The following is a 21,290-nucleotide window of genomic DNA, read 5'->3' on the forward strand; positions in this document are numbered from 1 at the left end:
TTTTTCTTTGCTCTTGCAAACACTGGTTGGTGGAAATCAGGTGGAAATCTACTTCCGTTTCAGAATAATATTAAACGCTACGAGAGCTTTCTCTAGTTTTCTTACAATACATCGCTTTAATCAAAATTAAAACCATTGCAGTCGTTAGATATTTCTGTTTGCAACGAATCTCAATACTTTTTGATCATGCTGAGGAATATCTTTCCGATATTTGAAGAACATGTTTTTACGAAATTAATTGCCTTCGGTCAAATGTATTTACTTTGTGGTTACGACCGTTCTTTTGATTGGATAGTAGCCCCCACTGTGTAAATAGTTCACATCGAAGCCAAAATAATACCGTATCGTTTCTGAGGAAACGAAACAAAAATAGCTTCAACTTGTCAAAGCAACTACAGTTTCACAATGGTGATTATTAGTACTTTACCCCTTAAGCTTTTTTCTCTGTCCTCCCGCCGAAGCAAAGAAGAGAACCAGATTGCAGATTAGCCCAAAAGTCGACCCAGTGTTCCTACAACGATTTACTGTCAAAACTGAAATGAAACCGATTGGCCCAGGCTATCCCCGTCATTTTTAGCCGACAGGAGACTATCGTCTAGGACACCCAAAGGGTAAATTATAAATCGGCCACGCCCGATTAATAAGACACTACCTCTCTGGAACCTCTATTTTCATTCGCCCGCTGTAAACACTACCTCTATTGTTATTCAGGGCTAGGGGCATTGTTGTCACCTGTTATCTAGAGGTAGTGGGCGTTTGAGCTGGTACAAGGCTTTTGTACATTATGCTTTTGATTCCCTACTAAAATGCTCCACTTTAATGCTCCATTTTTCTCCCTGAAATGCTCGGTCTCCCCAATAAAGTCACTCAAATGCTCGAATAATGCTCACTATACAAACGGTTATTTTAAATTAAGTTCAAAGTTTTTAACATGGTGTTAATTGTAAGTGGCGCATGGCTGATGAAGAAAACAAACATCAACACACATTAACAACAAACATGGCCACCTGGACTCTTGAAACGTAAAACCGCTGACTTGTCCTCAGTTTCCACTCAGCTGTATTAGGATGGCATTTAGTCTTCATTTTCTCTAAAACAATTGTTTGAATAGTCATTTAAAATATACCACTATATCACCCTCGACTTCTCTTCAAAAGAAAAAAGTCATTTAACGAATTTCAGCCACACTTACTCATCCAAACATCTGCAGGACGTCATTTCGAGTCTATGTGAATTTAAAAATACATTCAATTTCTTTAGGAAGTGCACTCGGGATTTTCTACGTTTGTTTTGAATACAAAGTTTGCAATAATAAGCAAATCAAAGGGTAAGATAACTGATTTTGATGCTGGCTCTTTAACAAAACTGTATGAACATTTGAATAAAAGAATTGTTTCTTTGACATTTTTATGATTTCATAGGATTTTATTAATTCTACGTTTCAATGAGTCTTTGAACCATTGTCCTATCTGGAGAGTACGATGTGCCATTTATGAGAACAATAAATATATATACGATATTTGATCGTAACAAAGTCAATTTTACTTTAAAGCAACAACTCCCACTTTTGATCCAAAAAATCACCTGTTTCTTTTTGTTTCAGGTGTGGTTTTTCGTGACAGTATCATGAAAATAATAATTTTAACAACAATTATCATTTTAAAAGAAGAAAATAATCCAAAAATGGAATTTAACCTAGGAACGGCTGCGCATCTTACTATCGTCTCACCAGACGCGTTTTTAAAAAGTTGCGTTTAGTTCCAGCGATTTGCAACGGCTTTACTCTATTATGGTGTGAAAATTGAAATTCAAAGCCAGAACACATCAATAGTGAAACAAATTTAAAAAAAACAAAAGTTCGGAGCCTTCGGTTTATAAAGAAATTGAGTGGAATATTTAATCACATAATTTCGAAACGTTTTGGCGCCCTGTTGCTGGCTTTTCTTGTGGTGCTTCATTTTTTTGAATGACTTTTTCCTCGTAAATAAAAAAGCTGTCATGAGGATCAACCAGTGAGTTATTCTTAACAATAGAGCTCATGTGGTTTGATACAAACATTCATACTCTGTTTACCAAGACCTGAGGATAGAACGAATACCTTTTTACATGCCACCAGGAATTATTTGACATGTTCAAAAGATCTGCCACAACACACGTGAATTTATGCATACTTGAATCATAAAGAAATCATTTCTTGTAAATCTTCAGCTTTGTTGCCTGAAACACACAGTACTCAGGTACTTCACTCGAAGCAGCCCTGCTGGACAACAAAAGGTACAAATTTCAATTCTTCCTACATTACACTGATCTGGTTCAAAACACTGTTTAATTGAATATTATGTTTACGTATTTATCGTAAAATTTTCATAATAGACCATTGCCTTATTGTTCTGGGGCCTTTTTTTCAAAGGAAGAAAGTTTACCTTTAAAATGTGTTTGGATTTAAGTTTGGAAGGGGTACTGCGAATGATAACTTCCAGTTGCAAAAAGAATACCGTATGGTAAAACTTTCTAGACCGAACGATATGAAGCTGAAAACTATTTGAAGTTATATTTTTCTTAATGAGCTAAATTCAGTAGATATTGTCCGAAGGCCTAGGGATTTTGGCTCTGAGATTTCGGCGCTTTATTTCCGAGCGAATCTTTTTATCTGACTTTTACGAAACTTTCTCGGACTTAATCAGAAAAGGAATAAGAGTTTTAAATACTGAATCAGGATGGGGAAACAATTCTCTGACAATTTTTTTTTTTTGATATATTTATTGTGAACTTTCCGCTCAGTTAAAATCAGTGCTCTTTAAAAATAACCTGTAAATAAGAATGGGTTTTGTTTATTTCTTTTATTTATGGCAAATTGCTACAGTAAACTCTAGTTAAAGTTACAAATACGTGTCATTGTTCAATTAAAGTAAGAATTATCGTGTAAGCTACCTACCAAAATACTACTTTCCTGACTTTTCGTCACGTTTTGAACCACTGAGAAAAAGAAAACCTTTCTCACAATAGTTGCAATATTTGATAGCAGGAAAGTTTAACTTTTAACAAACTGGCCTATTTAGTAGCTATGGGTTTTTAGTGTTTTGATAAAGATATTTTACGGCGAATCAAACAAAATAAATTTTTAAACCACAAACGATGATCTTTTTTGTAATACCATATTTAGATCTATATTGGTGTTGATATCCCCAAAATGTTTTACTTCTCTACCGTTTGGAATGCCAAGGACTTTTAAAGATTGTTGGAGGAAGATTTTTAAACGAATAAGTATTTTGGCAAAAACTGGTTTCTATTTAACAAGTACAAAAATTCATGCCCCGCTTGTCGTTTTCAGAGAAATTATGTACCATGTTATTTACTATAGCTACCTGCCTGTTAGCTAATGAGCCTTTTTAGACTCTTTCAAATGATGTGCCATTAAAATCATTATTTAGCCGTAAATACTGACCTCAGAAAATTTACTTCTCAAACGCATTTTCTAGGCTTTCGAGTATAAGTAAAATTATGATAGCCCGAGATTCACTGGAATATGATTTTACATTTGAGGAATTAAAAGAGGCGCTGGGCTCTTTCTCGGACAATAAAACCCCTGGTGAGGATGGATTCACTAAGGAATTTTACGAGTCTTTCTATGATCTTATTTGGAGAGATCTGCTTAATTCTTATAATGCAGCTTTCCAAAGCGGGTCCCTATCTATTTCTCAAAGGAGGGGAATAATAACGTTAATACCAAAAGCTGATGGGGATCTGTCTGAACTTTCCAACTGGCGTCCAATATCTTTACTTAATATTGATTATAAAATTCTGACTAAAGCTTTGACAAAAGAATAGAACAATACCTACCAAAATTAATTAATTCAGATCAAACCGGATTCGTTAAGGGAAGGTACATAGGCCAGAACATAAGACTTTTAAGTGATGTAATGGAATATCTAAATGCTAACAAGACCTCGGGACTTCTTCTTTTTATAGATTTTGAGAAGGCCTTTGATAGCCTTGAATGGGATTTTATTGTTAAAGCCCTGAACGTTTTCAATTTTGGCCCAAATGTTAAAAGGTGGATTTCAATTTTTTATAACGGTGTGCAAAGCGCAGTACTAAATGGTGGATTTTTGACCAATTATTTTAATATATCAAGAGGAGTTCGTCAAGGTTGCCCGCTAAGTCCTCTTTTATTCATCCTTGCTGCGGAACTGCTAGCAGCAAAGATACGCCAAGAACCAAGCTGCAGAGGCGTGTCCCTCCCAGATGACCAGGAGGTCAAAATATCACAGTTTGCTGACGACACCACTATAATAACAAAAAATGTTGAATCTCTCAAACCCTATTTACAGATCTTGGATTGTTTTGGAATCATCTCTGGATTAAAATTGAATATTAGGCCATCCCAATAAAATGTTTCGTTTCCCATCGCCCGACCGACCCATTTTTTTCGAAAAGTAAAAAAAAAAAAAAAAAAAAAAAATTCCACATTCACTAGCCAAAGGAGCAAGTACTTCAAATTACAAATACACGATCTTGTTTTATTAAAAACAATTGGTATGATAAAATTATGATGTCTTTGTCTTTAATAAATACCGATACTACGTTATTTAAAGACTGCTTAGACATTTTATAAGGAATAACGAACGAAAAGACCACGTTTTCGAGTTGACTTTGTAATTAGGCTTTCTTACTTAGCAGCCCGGCGGCCCCGGCCTTCTCTGGAACCCAAGTGTTCATTCTTTTTTTTTTTTTTTTGCCCGACCGACCGACCCACTATCACAAGAGACGGGGCAATGGGAAACGAAACATTTTATTGGGATGGCCTAAGAAGAAAACTAAAGCTATGTGGATCGGTTCTATGAAAGACAGCAATTTGAAAGTACTTGACTTTAAAACAACTAAAGAACCTATTAAAGTTCTTGGAATCCATCTATCCTACAACAAAAACAAATGTACTGAGGAAAACTTTTATGTCAAGATCAACAAAATGAAAACAAAATTAAATTTATGGCTTTCAAGAGACCTCACGATATATGGCAAGTCTTTATTGGCGAAAGCTTTAGGTATATCACAGCTAGTGTACGCAGCATCGATGCTGACCGTTCCAGAATCGGTTATCAAGACTGTACAAGAGAATCTGTTCGCATTTCTATGGAAAAACAGGAAAGACAAAATAAAAAGATTGGTTATGTATCAACCAATAGCAAAAGGAGGAATCAATTTTGTAAATTTTTGCACGGTCGTTAAATCTTTACGCTTGGCTTGGATTGGTAGATTACTAGGCGAGTCTGACGATAAATGGAAGGTAATCCCCAATTACTACCTCCGAAAGTATGGTGGTTTGTTATTTCTCCTTAAATGCAATTATGATGTAAAATCCTTGAATACAGGTCTACCCCACTTTTATCGAGAACTTCTTCAGTATTTTCAGGATCTCAAAAATACAACCAACATCTTTCCAAATGGCGAACTCTTTCTTTGGAATAACAATTTGATAACTATAGACAACGCAACTCTGTTTTGGAAATCATGGTTTGAACGCGGAATCGTGTCAGTAAAGAATGTGTTAAACTCTGAGGGCAAATTTTTATCGTACAAAGAGTTTAGCGACAAATTTAATATCACCACAATTATATGCACTACTTTCAGCTAATTTCAGCCATTCCATCGGAGTTGAAAAGAAGAGCAGCTCAAACTTCTATTCCTGCAGCTGATCTTTCCTCGACCTCCGCATCCATTCTTTCAAACAAAACTTTAATTAATCTGACTGAAGCACGTTGCAAAAACTATTACCAATTGTTCAACGACCATGATCCTATTGTCCCGAGTGGTGTAAAAAAGTGGCAGAGTAAATTCCCTGAAAAACTTGATGAATGGACTAGAAGTTTTCAAGATATATATCGCTTCACTAAGGACAATAAACTTCGTCAATTTTGTTTTCGTTTTCTGCATAGAACAATTGTAACGAAGAAAGAACTCAAACTATATCACCTAGCCGAAGACGATAAATGTATATATTGTTTTAATGCGGATTCAATAGAACATACGTTTATTGACTGCAAGGAGTCTGTAAAACTATATTCACAAATTATATCATGGTTCAATCATCGTCAAGGTACTGAGGTAACACTCTCAAAAGAACAAATTGCTTTTCACAACACATGTCACGCGACTAATGTGCTCTCGGAACCCACAAAACGCAAGCTAGATTTGCTCATCATCTTGGTCAAACACTATATCTATTCTTCAAAATATCTTCAGAAAGAAATGTCTCTAGATGAACTTGCCAATAAACTAATTGTACAATGGAAACTAGAAAAATGTACTCAAACGTAAAGCTGTTTATCTTAATAATAATAATAATAATAATAATAATAATAATAATAATAATAATAATAATACAAGTCACCATAGCGAATTACTTTAGAAAAATTGCTCTCAAAAACGAAGTATATATAATTTTTTTTTAAATTGTAATACTTTAAGGTAATGCATGGACTCCTTTTCGTACTTTTGTTGTTGTTGTTGTTGTTGTTGTTGTTGTTGTTTTTTTTTTAATCATGTAAAAGAAAAGTTACATTGTATAATATCCAATAGTGTATGTAATTGTAAGTAATGTACGTGTTTTTTTTTTTAAGTGTATCAATAAAGTGTGTTTATCTTCAAAAAAATAAAAAAAAATTAAAAAAATAAAAAAAATAAAAATAGCCCTTGGATCTGATTTAAGGACAAAAAGTTTATATCGTGGAAAAATTCTCAAACTTATTTCCTAGGCTTTAAAGTATAAGTATAATTACAATTACTCTTGAATCTGCTGGTAAAAAGTGTATATCGTGGCACAAATTCCCAAAATACTTTATTTGTCAAAATTTTTCTTTATGGTTACCTTTTTATAGGAAATCAACGCTTGCGTTAATTAAGGTATTTGAAATTAACGCGACTTAAATTAACGCGAACTGTACAGGCCCGCAAATGATCCCGACCCGCAAATGATCCCGGGACTGCAAATGATCCCCAAATTGGACCGCAAATGATCCCGGGACCGCAAATGATCCCAAAATTGAACCGCAAATGATCCTCGGACCGGAAACAGTCGCCTAACCGTAAAAGTTGGATATGCGTGGACTAAAGAATTTGGACAGGGGATTTAAATTTATTTAATCCATTTCTTTATTAATAATACAACAATTAGAAAAACAATTAACGCGAGAGAATGTACCGTATTTGAACGATTTACTAAAGTAAATTCAAAACCACAACTGTATCAATATAGCTGATAAATTAGCTCCGATTAGTAACCTAAAACGTGACGTAAAGTTTAACAATCCAACCAACAGAAATATGAACTCTCTCCAATCAAGGGATGATTTATTTGCGGCGAAATGCTTTAAGCTGATAGCCATTCACACGCAGTCACGCAGCGTTCATAGCGACATTATAAATGTCTAGACGTAAAGTCTGGAAGAAAGTTGAGTTTTGTTGCTGATTTCTATCATATCGATCTCCGACTCTTGTTATCGAGCTACTCTCTTTCGAAATCTGTGGTTATTTTTTTCTTTGAATGTCTTCATCAAGTCACTGAAATAAATTCTGACACAGGCAACTAAAAATTCTCTCAAAAACTGACTTCATTTTCGCGCAGCTTTCAGTACAGATTAATTGACAGTAAGAAATTTGCACGTGCAAAAGATGACAGCTCTATGCGTGCGGTATGCAAATAAATTTACCCAGAGACGCTGTAACCGTTTACTGTATTTTATTTGCAAGAACGAATTGTGAAGGAAAATGTGTTTTCAAAAAACGGTTTCAAAATCTGTCATAAACTCCAAAATTCGCACGTAGAAATTTTGTGCGCTTCCAAGGAAAAGGAGGCTCGTGTCTACCAAGGCAGCATTGTACAGGAAGTGGCTAATTAGACAGCAGAGGCGTCTTCGAAGATTCATGTTTATTTTTTAGGTGCGTTTTCTAAATGAAAAACTTAGATAGTCACATGTTAATTTTGTTATTTCGCGCGTTATTTTCACCGCTTTTAATCGTTGCGTTTTATTATGCCTGAGGCACTTGGTCTTTTATAAAAAAATACATCCATAGACGATTCATAAAGTCCACGCCATTCCAAGAATTCTGTTGTATCATTTACACAAATCATTTCCGGTACTGGGATCGTTTGCGGTCCAATTTGGGATCATTTGCGGTCCCGGGATCATTTGCGGGCCGGGATCATTTGCGGGCCTGTACAGAACTGCAGGAAACATTACTTCCCAATAAAGGAAATTAGCGCGAAAGAGGAAGTAACATTCCATAATAAAAGAAATTAACGCGTCGTACACGAAGAAAAAGCCTTGATGAGACAACAGGAACAAATTTGTTTCAACACTAGGCGTACAATCCTAAACGTAGGGGTTGAGCGAAGGAATCTGACCACTTGCAACATTCTTCACAGTTTCGGTGATACCGGCAGATTTCCACTCTGATAAAATAATACCTTTTCTTAAGAGTCAAGAACGTCTGGACTGTATCGAGAAATTGGGGCCAAAATAATGGGAATTAAGGTAATTAACGGCGCGGAAATTAAACTTTACAAAAATCAACGCGACCTATATTAGCGCGACTTTTTGTAATTCGCGTTAATTTCATAAAGCGTTAATTCCCTACAATAAGGTAGTATTATATAACTAACGTTTCCAATAATTAGTAAATCAAAGCGGACGATTAATTCTATTTCAATTTGGTCATTTTTAAATAGCTGTATTGCTGATTATTTAATCAAAGAATTGTTTTTTGATAATTCTAAATCTCTTTATCCTCAAGTTTCAAGCTCAAAGTAATTCTGATCAAGAAAGAAAAGTCGCATAAAATCAAGTCCTTCGTTTACTCGACTCAGGCTTTTATTTCCCGTATTGTAAAAAGCATTTAATGCAAATCAACCTTTGATGATTAATTTAGTATAAAAACCAGCTTCAAGGTATTGTTTTTAACGCTCACTTTGAAATCAAGAACAATCATTTATTCTCATTGACAGGTACACTACAAAATGAAGCCAATCTTAACATTTAGCGCTTTACTGCTGTTCGCTGTCCTGTGTCCGTGGTATTCCTGTGCACTTTCAAACCATGAAGATCCTGAAATTTCAGGAGAAGAGCCACAATCTGACCCGGACCCAGATCCCAGATCACACTGCCAACGAAACAAAAATCCAAAAGGACTGGGATTCATTGGTGTCAAGTACAACTTACTCAAGGGAAACCCTGAGGGCAATACTAGGCTAGGCGGAGTTGATCCGGGACTCACCAAGAAAATTTTAAAGTTAACAAACGACGATGGCAAGGCAGTCCCAGACCAGATTTGCTATGAACCACGCCAGGTGTGTTCGCTGTCGAAATCAGCTAAGATCTTTGGTGGAACAAAACGCTACCAAGAAAAATTGAACGTCGATGTTACAGCGAAAGGTAAGTGAGCAGTTCTTGCGTTATTGAAATATTTTTATTTTTCAAACTCAGTTGTCAATCAACCAACAAATAAAGCATAAACAGCTGACAAACAACCTGCACATTTTTTACTTCGCATCCACATTCAGTTTTACTGAAATGGAAACGATCGCGAGGAAAAGTTAACCTTTAAAGGGACTATGTCACGGGGATTTCGCAGATTTTTGGTCTAAACTGTTCTGAAATTAGTGATAGGCAACTTTACCCATAAAAAACATTATCTTTGAACATTTTACAGAAGATATAACCTTTATTTGGGGATAGAAATCAAACTTCGGCTTTAAATAGACTATTTGAAAACGTTGGCTTACGTTTTCAAATTACAATACATTTCCATCCGAGCCATATGCAGCCAAACGCGCTTTTTAACAGTTTTAGTGCTTAAAAAATAGCAATTGGTGATAAAAATGGACCATTATTTTTAAGTTTCTTAGGACACAAATATAAATTTTGGCTGTTCAAAAATCTGTTAAAATCCGTGACATAGTCCCTTTAAAAAGGTTATTACTATAGTTACGCTGTTTTTGAATGCTTGTAAATAATTTGTGCTATTATATTTAACCAGGTGGCTACCAGGGGGTTGTTTGATTTTTCCTTCAGCTTGAGTTCAAGTAAGTAGGAACACAAAATGCTTTAACTTGCACTTTGGAACTGGGACAACCCAAATGTAGCTATTGAGTAGTTCTTTTTTGTGGCTGTTAGCTTTTACGTTGTACAAGGTTTTCAATTAACTTTTAACGACTTTTTTATTACATTTTTAACAATCTACCGATGGCTTTTTAGTCTGTGGATTATAGGCCATAGTGTGCATGTTTAAAGCCCGGGCCAAACGAGGACGAGAGTTGATGAGAGTACAAACTCTCGCTCTCGTTTGGCATGGAACTCTTGTGCACTCTCATCGACTGAACGTGCTCAAACTTTTCATGAGAGTCGATTCGTTCTCGTTTGGCCCGAGCTGATGATAGTCGATGAAAGTTGACGTTAACTCTCATGAGAGTCAACTCTCATCAACTCTCATCCTCGTTTGGCCCGGGCTTAAAGGCTTTTGCGCAGTACTTTCATGTGGTACTGCTTATTATGATGTACAAGCTAGTTCTACTTTGAAAGTTTGTCGATAAAATCATTAATGTGTCACTTCTTGCTTCTTGGCATTTTACTAAACTTTCAGTCATATAATTGTATTACCTACTTTCTTCCTTCAGAATATGAGATGGTGTCTACAAGCACTAGCAAAGGAGAGACTGTGTACCGAGACTGTACTGAAATATGCAACAAAGGGGCAGCAAGGTACAGACTGGGAGAAGTGCAAGTTAAAGGATGGACTCTCACGGATGAGTTTGCCTACTCAGTTTGTCAGTTACCTATCAGATACAGAAGTGGCGATGAATACTTTCAGTTTCTGGAAGATTGGGGAACGGTAGGCTGTCTTTTCCGAACGCAGTTATAGTCTTGGTTTAATGTTGCAGTAAAACGCCACCATAGAGCGATTTTTGATTGAGCGTCGTAAAACCTAACCCAAGTAATCACTCTGGCCAGTCACAAAAAAAAGACACAGATAATCTAGTGAGCCAATCAAAACTCGAAGCAGATTCGTGTCAACGACAAGACGTGCTGACGAGCCACGATTGGTTTTGGTTTTACCTCTGATTGGTTGAGAAAGTGACGCGAGTTTTGTAATCCAATCACTAAGGGTGCGTTCGTTTGGGAATATTCTGGAATAAGAATATATTCCAGCTATTCTGCTCCTAGGAGCAGAATAGCCGGAATAGAAATCCAAGTATTCCGGAATAGGAAGAGCCGCCAAACGAACGCTTACTCGCATTATTCCAATTATTCTTATTCCGGATTGATCCCAAACGAACGTGCCCTTAGCGTGCTAATGTAAAAACCAAAGCAAACGAGAAAAACTTTCGACACTCAAGTATAAACGGCTGTAAGACATCGATCGTTATTAAGGCTACTTTTAAATGGCCCAAAGAAAATTCAGTCATTTCTTTATCGAATATCCTTTTAATACGTCTGCTTCGTTAATCAGAAACACGATTTTAGTGCTCCACTGTTAGCCAGACTAGCGGGGTTCCATGTACATCTACTACGAGAGATAAATTCTTTCTGAAAGTGGTAACGGAATTACTTCAATCAGTTCAAAAGGTCACGTCTGTCGGTTGCCCAGAAGTGTGATCGATAGATTCGATCCATTTCCTTTGTTTCTATTTTTCAAGGTTCGTTGGCTGTCGTCATATAATAGGGACCTTACGAAACCACGACGGTGACTACAACGAGAACGTCGCCAAACAAAAGGTCAGAACAATAGCTCTGCACGTGCGTTATTCATCTTGGTACATTTCTTAGTCGTCCACTGCAAAACAACAACGTGAAATGACCACATTCTGCGTAGTCCAGAGAACTTAAACCACGACGGTGAATTTTTCATGTTTTTAGTTTGAATTTAATGATGCGCTTACATCAGCTAAAGATTAGTTCTGACACCACGAACGTACTAAATAAATTAGGATGGTTGCGAGATTCTAAAGTAAAATATAAATTCATTTTTAAGTCGACGTCGTCGTCAGTGTCGCCGTCGTGGTTTTGTGAGGTCCCTAATAATTATGTTTAACGGCAGAAGAAAACGCAATCGTAAATTCCGTTTTGAACTTCAGAGATTGCGTTTTTTTGAAGGGCGCTACAAGTTGTAAATTTTGGGGGTTTTCTTTCAATAAAAGATACCGTTTGATTCGCGCGTCTATAGAACGCAAAACAATCATGTTTATTGTTATTAGCTTCCAGTCTATCATAGTTCGGTCGAAATGTCCCATTCCTAACAAATAAATGTCAGACTTTTGTTAACATTACAAAAAACGCATCTTCTGGATTCATTCCATCAGTTTTGTAATGCTTTATCGGTACCATGCAGCAATAGAAGATAAAGCAGGGTACGCATGAATACAAATATGGTTAGATATTTCTACTCGAAAAGACCGTTAACGATATTTGCCCTTATACTTGTTCAATAGTCCTCTTGACCGCGGGAAAGTATCAAAAACGGTGAAAAAATAAGCTTTTGAAAAAGAAAACTTTGGACTAGAAACCTCTTGAAAAACACTTTCGTGTGCAATATCTCTGCACCGCACAGGCTTGCAAAAATACTGCAGGAATTCAATAAATAATTTACACTACAAAAGAAGTAAATAATGAAAAAAAAAAACATGAAGACGGGAAAAATCTCCGAGTCCTGGATTTCATGCTGAGCATGAAAACGGCTCATTTCCGGTTCATGCCCAGCATGAACCGGAAATGAATCGTTGTCCGAATCCAAGACAGGAAAAATAAAGCCCCAGGGCATGACGCAAAATTTTTCATGCCCTAACAATGAGTTTTTCTTTTAAGGAATATTTGCCATTAAAAAACATGCCCAGAGCACGCAAAATGACTGTGTACACAAAAAATGTCCAGCAAACTCCTTTTTTTGACGAGCAGGGCATGGAGAAGAAATTTTCATGCCGACAATACCAATTTCCCAATTTTTTTATGAATGTTTACTTCCCAACCCGTTCAGATACGTTTCCCATGCGTCAACTTCACCAATTACTTGTCCACCAAATCCGTTTATTTTTCAGCACGTTGTTATCAAGGTGATATTGGGAACAAAGGAAATTACAAGATTCAGAAGTACTCTCCAAGAGTTTATGAACTTTGCCTCGGAAAATGTAAGTAAAAAAAAGTTAACAATAAAGCTTTGACAACTTCGGAAAGATGACGAGTTCAACTACGCGACCGTGTACTGAAGCAGCATCACCAGAACAACTTTAAAAAAGCCTAGCTTGCCAGAATGTACTAAAAACTAACGGCCAAAACACAAAATTTTGCCTCCACTACACATCCGGACACACAAGACATTGATTAAATTGGGAACGTTGGCCAGCCAAGCCATCGTCCCGTTTATTCCATCTCAACATATAATACAAGGTATAAATAAAAGACAAATACTAAGTGCACCAAAGCCGGACACGAAAACCCCTAAAAACCAGCAAGTGGAGAAAACGGGGAACGTGTGGCCCCGACCAAGGCAGTGGCGCAACCCTTGGGGGTTTAGGGTATTCTTATCTAACTACTGTAAACAAATACTTTTCCAAATATACGATCTTACAGTGATACAATTCTGATAGCAAACCTAAATATTTAAACAAGACGAAGCGTCATTCGAAATATATGATCTTACAGTGATACAATTATAATAGCAGAACTAAATATTTAAAGAAAACGAAGCGTAATCCTGCATCCACTGATGACATAGGGAAAACAAATATAACCAAACATTGACCAACACGTGACGAAGGCTGACCGTAGAATGTCTCACCTTTCTAACGGCCACCTATTTAAACTCAAATCCCACTATACACTGCGCACCTCAAACCCGTACCCAGCCCTCTGATCCGTGCCGGCAAAATAGTAATTTATGCTAATTTAAGATCATCACAAATTACATTTGCTATCCCTCAACTTTTTCTGGTATTTTGTACCTGCTCATTGAATTGGCCTTGGATGCAATTTAGCACAGTTTCTTCTTGCAATTATTTGCGCGCTTGGTCGCGTAGTTGAATTCGTCATTTGGGCGAGCAGTTTTAACCCTAGCGCGCGACCCAAACAAGTAACGCCACACTTCTCACTTCTGATTGGTTCGTTCTGAGCATGCACAAGCATGTTATCCTGGACTCTCTTAAGGACTCTCTCTTTTTGTGCTTGGGTTGAACTCCTTTAAAGGACACGCAGAAGAGAGAGTTTAGGGACTGGACTATATGACATTATTGAAGGGCACTGTGCGCAGAACTAAAATTTGCCCAAGTTATATATCATTTTGTACAACATCTATTTGTTTATTGGTGTTTTGGTACAAGGAAACGGGCATGTTGGCGTATCCAGTATACTGCATTTTATGGCAAAAATTCATGTAAAATTACTTTTTGCAGGCTAGTAACAGTGTCTCTATGTCTGCTGGGTACGCAGGCGTTAGCGCAGAATTTAGTGTTGACGTCACGAAATTCGAAGAATCAGAGGAGACTAACAAGGATTTTGGAGAAGAACAACTTTCTTATAAGATTGGCGGAGACGACTTTCCAGAGCCAATTCAGCTGGAGCTCATGAGCATTGAAGAAACACTAGATCCGAAGTTTTGGGGAAATTTAGATGAACTTAAAAACAAACCAAGATCACCGTGCAAAAAAATGATCTCAGTAAAATTACCAAAGCAAAAGAGGAACATTATCAAAGCAATAAAGGAGTACCCCGGGAGAATGAAAGTCAAAAGAGCTAAAGGTTTGTGGTTACTGTTCTACCCAAAATTTACAAAGAAAAAAGAAATAGAGTCTTTCATTGTTTCTTACACGACCCCCACAAGCATTGTACTTAAAACCCTTATCGTGTTTAAATAAAGGAGATGATAATGATGATGATGATGATGATGATGATGATGATGATAATGATGATGATGATGATGATGATGATGATGGGGAAACGCGGATGGGTTTGATTAGTGCAAATAAAACTGCAAACTACATTTTTCCATATGCTGTTTAAAAAGAACTGAAATTTAGGCCAAACTATACCATACAACATGTGTATGTGAATGCATCAACCTATGTTCAACAAAATTGTACATAACCATGCTTGTTCATTCCTCTTCAGATAATCCCATGAAGCTCCGTCTGGCCTGGCCAGCCGGGTATTATTCACTTTATACAGCTAAGACCAGCGGCGCCAAGGTTTGTCCAAAAGAAACTGGTTTCCAGTGGAGCGAGGGAAGTGTAACAGAGCGGAATCGATTCTTCTGGCCTGAGCCATCTTCAAATACGTTCAGCGGTATTGCATTTGAAAGTTTTAGTGATAGGTCGGGAGTAAAATTTTCATTCTGCAGTAAGACGGAAAACCCCAGCAGTGAATACTTCAGTCCTCAGTGGCCGAAGGGCAGATATTGTATTCTCAGAAAGAGCACTGATCCTGGTCATGGACAATGTCCTCCAAGTGAGTTCCCTGTGACATACTAGTTTGTTTCTCACACACTGGTAATTATTATGCTATTAATGACAAGCACTGGTAAAAAGTGCACTGAAGTCCAAACAAAAAGAGTATTTTGTTGTCATTGGAATTGTCGACTCCCGATAACTCGAACCCTCGCTAACTCGAACCTCGCGCTAACTCGAACCAAAATCGGTTTCCCCTGGATTTCCGTTATACATTTACTGTAATTTTACCCTCGATAACTCGAACCATGCCTGTCAATATCTAACAAGTCAAATCAAACAGTGTACTGTAGTCCAAAACGTTGAATTAACTTCGAAATATAAACGTACACAATTCAGAGCCGTCCCCGAAACGCTCCTCAAAACACGAAATGTGCCACGCCATTGACGTGCTACAGACGTTCAGTTTGTTTGTGGAGGTCAATACCAATTTTTTTTAATCCAACCTTAGAAAACTTTAAAGGATTATCATCAGGACGAATTAACTGACCATTTCTCGAAAAAGTAAATCGCATAAAATCTGCAGCAGTAGCCTATATAGTGTTGTTCTCTGTTGAAACCTGCAACGTTCGCAGCTGATTCGCTTTGTTTTACGTTACGTTACGTTCTAGTTTATACAGTGATTTAGAAATATATTGTTCCTTTTTCTTTTGGCTTCTCTATACTCTAATTAAATTTGTTTAAAATGTACACTGGTCTACACTGTATGAATAGAAAATCAGCAAACACCGTTTTTTCCTTATTTCCGGTCATTTGTTTTCAACTCTCGATAACTCGAACTCCCGATAACTCGAACCATTTTCAATTTCCCTTGAAGGTTCGAGTTATCGGGAGTCAACTGTACATAGTTTGGAGTCGCGTCACTTGATTCCTTATATTCTAGGGCTTTCCAAAAGTTGCTCGGCAACTTTAAATTTTGGCAACTTATTATACTTCGGGAAACTTTTTCCCCTTCGAGCAACTTTTTTCCTCTCGAGCAACTTGTTGCATTTTGGATAATTTCCAGATAGAAGATCTCCGAAGATTATCCGAGAGTTATTCAAAGGCCATACAAACGTTTCCAAAGATTTTCGAGGAACATCTGAAGACGTTTCAACTTTTGGCTCATTCTGCATTAAAACATTTCAAAACTCGTCAGCAAACATGATGTCATCAATATCTTCACGATTTTTCTCATTAAAAGAAATCCTTGTCATTTAACAAATTTTCCCCTTAATATGTTTTTTTTAGATACTTCTTTTGCTGTAAAATTGCATGAAACTGCTTAGAAATCATACCCTCAAAGGAAAATTAGCTAATATTTAGATAAATTCTCTTGATTAGAAGCAGCGTTTTTGATTTTTTGGAACAACTTTCGAGCATCTTTCATTATCAGAAGCAACTTTTTTTTTAACTTTTAATTAATTAATTGCTGATTAAAATTTTACACTATATCGCCTTAGCGCGTTAGAGGTTTAGTAGTTTAGGGCTTTAGCAGACTACTGCCCACCAAACCATCACAAAAGTGCATTCTGCACTAAAAACTGCATTTCATTTTGTACAACAACCTAATACAAAATGCCTTGCAAGCGCCATTTTCTTGGTCACACTACCCCCAGACCCTGCCACTTACTTCAGAGGCGAGCCCGGACCCCAGCCCCATACAAGACATAAGGTAGCTGTAGCTGAGAGTGTGGAACAGTCAAAAAAATGCTGTGTAAAGAAATGTGGATCACCTAAATTAATAGGATACCCGTGTGGCGATATAAATAATTATGTCAAATAACAGTGAGACCTGAGCTGCAGGAGTACGTCGAATTACAAACATAAGATTCATGAGCGAAGCTTTCAACAAATCTGCTGTCACTAAAACGCTTTTAGCTATACGAGAAGTCCACAAACTGTTACGATTGTGTTTGATATTAATTAATATGGTATTGGTGACTTAAGGGCGTGCATTTTCTGCCCTCCGACGACTCAAGAACTTCCATCAATAGAGGCATCATGAACAGGCAGGAACGTCTGAACAACTGTCTACCTATGCATTGTCGCAAATCGATTACGGACACACTGGACACTGTTAAGATTGAAAGAGGTTTGCTTGTGTCAACGAACTTCTCAAAAGACATTTTGGATAATTGTGTAGGGGTATGTGCTTGGCTTGGTGCATGTTCAGCCCCACTCCCCACCCCACGCCCCACGTTTCAGAACGCTCTGTCGCCTCTGAAAAGAAGGAGACTGGGCTGCGGGCAACCCAGTGCCAGCGCGGGAAACGTGTGTAAGCCAATTTGGATTAGTTTGTGTTTTCCGCCTGATTGGTTGAAAACACAACGCGTTTGTCTGATTGGCTACAGCAGGTTAAAAAGAGTTTTTCTAGTTAATCTTGTGCTAAACCGATTAATTACTTGTTTGAGAGTCAACTTAAAAATATAGGTAAGTTAGATCTAATTTAATCGACAGATTTCGAGGTAGCCTACGTGAAGTGGAACGATGAGGGACTTGAGTCGTTTGCAGGTGAAGAACGTCAATCCCCGATTAAAAGTGGTGAAGTTCCTGATGGGGAATATCAGTTTCGTGACTATATGGTGATAACCTACTGCTGTCGAAGAGATGCATTTTACAGCAAAGGCATTCATTTACCAATCGGTGAGATTCACTTTCTGATTGGTGTCTTTTTTCATTATCTTTCATTACACGTCAGTTAAGTACAAGTAAACGTAAATGTGAAATAAAAAACAAACAAATGTAATGTATATGTCAATGTTGTTTATAGTGGTCAATGCCGTTTATAGTGGTCAAGCTATTTCTCGGGTATATGCCACTCAAACTGAAACGAAACAAATACCGTAAAATACTGTTTGAATTTGTTGAAGATGTTTTAATATTGAGATTTTAATTTGGTTCCGTTTGATTTATTTTACGGACAACCCCTTTAAACTTAGCAACTACAAAAAACAAATGTAATGTATATGTCAATGTTGTTTATAGTGGTCAATGCCGTTTATAGTGGTCAAGCTATTTCTCGGATATGCCACTCAAACTTAAACGAAGCAAATACAGTAAAATACCGTTTGAAATTTATTGAAGATGTTTTAATATTGAGATTTAACTTTTGTTCCGTTTGATTTAATTATTTTACAGACAACCCCTTTATACTTAGCAACATTGCTGGCAACCCATGTCAAAAAGTCTGTGGAGCAAAGGACACGCAATTAAGTTTTCGAACAGTATTTTCCAAGTTTTTAAGAAAAGAATATCCTTCAACTATCACCGGTAGCATCAAGCCAGCGGGATCGATATTTGACCACGAACTGGAGTTAAGTTACTGTTACTACGAAAAAATGGATGACGGTTTGTATACTTGATATTTCGAGGTTTATTTATTCACTGCCTTTCGACACTCACATTTGACTTTCCAACAATATAACTAGAAATTTTAGAGACAATTTCAAAGGTCTTTCGGATGATGAGTCGCTCAAAGCACTAAACAACAAAAATTAAGATTACTATTACGCATCACTAATTGATACTATTCACAAACTCGACTCTTTTAAAATAACTTGAACACCAACGGACTTTTAATCTTGAAACGTCAATTCACGTTATTATTATTTTTCTTCAAAGACCTTGCGGTGCTTTTGGGTCCCATTTCAATAGAAATGTTTAAAAATATAATAAACTTGAGTTTTGAGAATTTTATAAATTGAAAACAAAAGAAAGATGGTAGGCAAAAGACCTTTCCCGCATTACGCTTGGATACCCGAGAACAATAGTTTCAAGGCGAAGCTCGAGCCTCGACTTGAAGCCATTGTTCGCGGGCATCCAAGCACAATTCGTTTATTCCAAACGGCGCTTTATGGACCCGGCTTTTATTTAAAGTCAAGGTTTACTTTTTGTTATTTTTTCGTGGACTCGTAATGGGTTGACATTCGCCGCAAAAATTCAAACAAATGTACGAAAAATTAAAACTGCAGTTGCCTTCTTTCTCACCAAGAGAAAATAAATCTTTCAACTTACGTGTAAAACTGCAATTTGTTTTACTAGAATTCTTAAAGGAGCAATGTCACAGTATATTACGCCATTTTTCTGATCCCTTTCAAATTGAAGGACACCTCAAAATAATAGTTTTGCTAACATAGAAAAGCAACAAAGGAGTAATAAAAAAGCGAAAATAAACAAGAATGGTTCCGACTGAGAAAGATTAAGACAAATTTCGAACGACAATTTTGAAAAACTTTGCCAATTTTTTTCAAAATGTGTTGTCCATGACGTAGCTCCTTTTAGTTTGTAGTTTTTCGTTGTTGATTATTGATTCGTTGCAGAAGTGCTGGGTGTTAACAGAAGCTTCAGAATATAAAGGTCTCCGCACACGTAGGGACAAGGCGGCAGGGACACGTCGCAGCGACATGTAGCAGTGACAAAATCATGTGTTGTTCACACCGAGGGGACGTGAAGCGGGGACAGGTAGCAGAAACAATGTAGCGGGACATGTTCCAGGGACATGTCTGAGCGACACGTCCCCTCGTGTGTGTTGATTATTTTTGGCACGCGCAACACAAACTTTGCAGCTGTTTTGCTTCAACTCGTTGAACTTCGTGCAACATGTAGCAGGGACAAAATGTTGCAGGAATTCGTGTTGCACGTGCCAAAAATTATCCGCACACACGAGGGGACGTGTCGCTGCGACATGTCCCTGGGGCATGTCCCCCCTACACTGAGTTACTTGTGTGAGTACACATTTTGATTTTGTTGCTGCTACATGTCCCCGCTACAAGTCCCTGCTTCATGTCCCCGCAGTGTGAGGAACACATGATTTTGTCGCTGTCACATGTTGCTGCGTCATGTCCCTGACCTTTAAAGACCTTTAAAGACCTTTAAAGACTTCAGTTCAATCTGTGTGGTTTATTTTAAAAATTTTCTTCCTTTCTCTAGCTAATTTCGTAACCTACAAGTTTTTTAAGAAGGCTGTGATGGCACGCACCGCGGAGAGAAAATGCGTGGAGGAGAAAGGTCATCTGGTCAGCATCCACAGCCGACAGGAAAACGACATTGTCAAAAACAAGATGGGGAATAATGCTCGTGCGTGGATTGGCTTGAAGCGAAGGACCGTGCAGAACAAGCCATGGATTTGGTACGATGGCACTGAGGTGGATTTTGGAGACTGGGAACCAGATGTGACCGATGACCAACATAATTACGTGTCTATGAGCAAAAATGGCTCATGGGAAGCTCAAGTCAACAACGTCAAGCTTCCATTCGTGTGCAAAATAATAAATGATTGCCCAATGAGCTCGTAAATGATCTTATGAAATGACTGAATAAATGAGGCTTCAATGGCATTGTTTGCTGTTAATTACTCTCTATTTACTTTAATTATTCTGACAAGAGTAGCGGGTTAGTTCGATGTGCCAAAGACTGATGGAGAATGCTGGCAAGGGCCGGAAACGTGGCCAGCTCAAACTGCACTGCAACTCAAACGTAAAGACTTTGTTGGTTCCAAAAAAATAGCTCTTTTTATCTCAATGATGATATTCAATGATGGTATTCAAACACAATAGTTCGTATAAAAAAGCATGACAGATCGGTACAACAAGGTGCGCACATGGCGTCCGTGCGCATATAGTAACAACACAGAACTACATGTGCGGCATAGCAATCAAGAGATAACGCGTATGTTTCGGAACAATGACTTTATGATTCAGAGTGAACTATCATCACAAAACGAATTTTATCAGATTGCTAATCTCCGGGGGACACTTCAAACCAAAAGTTCTTAAAAGATGACCGTCACCGCTGTGTCTACTAGAAAAATGTCCATAGGACA

At 37.4% G+C, this 21,290-nt stretch overlaps 1 protein-coding gene across 1 annotated transcript; it reads left to right on the plus strand.

The window, feature by feature from the left end:
• Positions 1-9,291: 9,291 nt before the first annotated feature.
• LOC144651218 (uncharacterized) lies at positions 9,292-20,789 on the plus strand. The gene is made up of 9 exons (XM_078511130.1): positions 9,292-9,431; positions 10,036-10,081; positions 10,673-10,887; positions 13,088-13,177; positions 14,438-14,783; positions 15,153-15,488; positions 17,927-18,112; positions 18,608-18,817; positions 20,399-20,789. Exons 1-9 carry the CDS (start codon positions 9,417-9,419, stop codon positions 20,761-20,763), a joined length of 1,809 nt encoding a protein of 602 aa, XP_078367256.1. The 5' UTR covers positions 9,292-9,416; the 3' UTR covers positions 20,764-20,789.
• Positions 20,790-21,290: the final 501 nt, after the last annotated feature.

This window comes from Oculina patagonica, chromosome 4 (genome assembly GCF_052425735.1).
Source record: "Oculina patagonica isolate OP01 chromosome 4, crgOcupat, whole genome shotgun sequence".
NCBI classification, from domain to species: domain Eukaryota; kingdom Metazoa; phylum Cnidaria; class Anthozoa; order Scleractinia; family Oculinidae; genus Oculina; species Oculina patagonica.

What these genes read in the sequence shown, in the direction of transcription:
- LOC144651218 (XM_078511130.1), top strand. An exon ending in TGAACTTTGCCTCGGAAAAT is followed by an intron (nt 13,178 to 14,437) that starts GTAAGTAAAAAA and finishes TACTTTTTGCAG; the next exon opens with GCTAGTAACAGTGTCTCTAT. An exon ending in TCATGGACAATGTCCTCCAA is followed by an intron (nt 15,489 to 17,926) that starts GTGAGTTCCCTG and finishes TTTAATCGACAG; the next exon opens with ATTTCGAGGTAGCCTACGTG.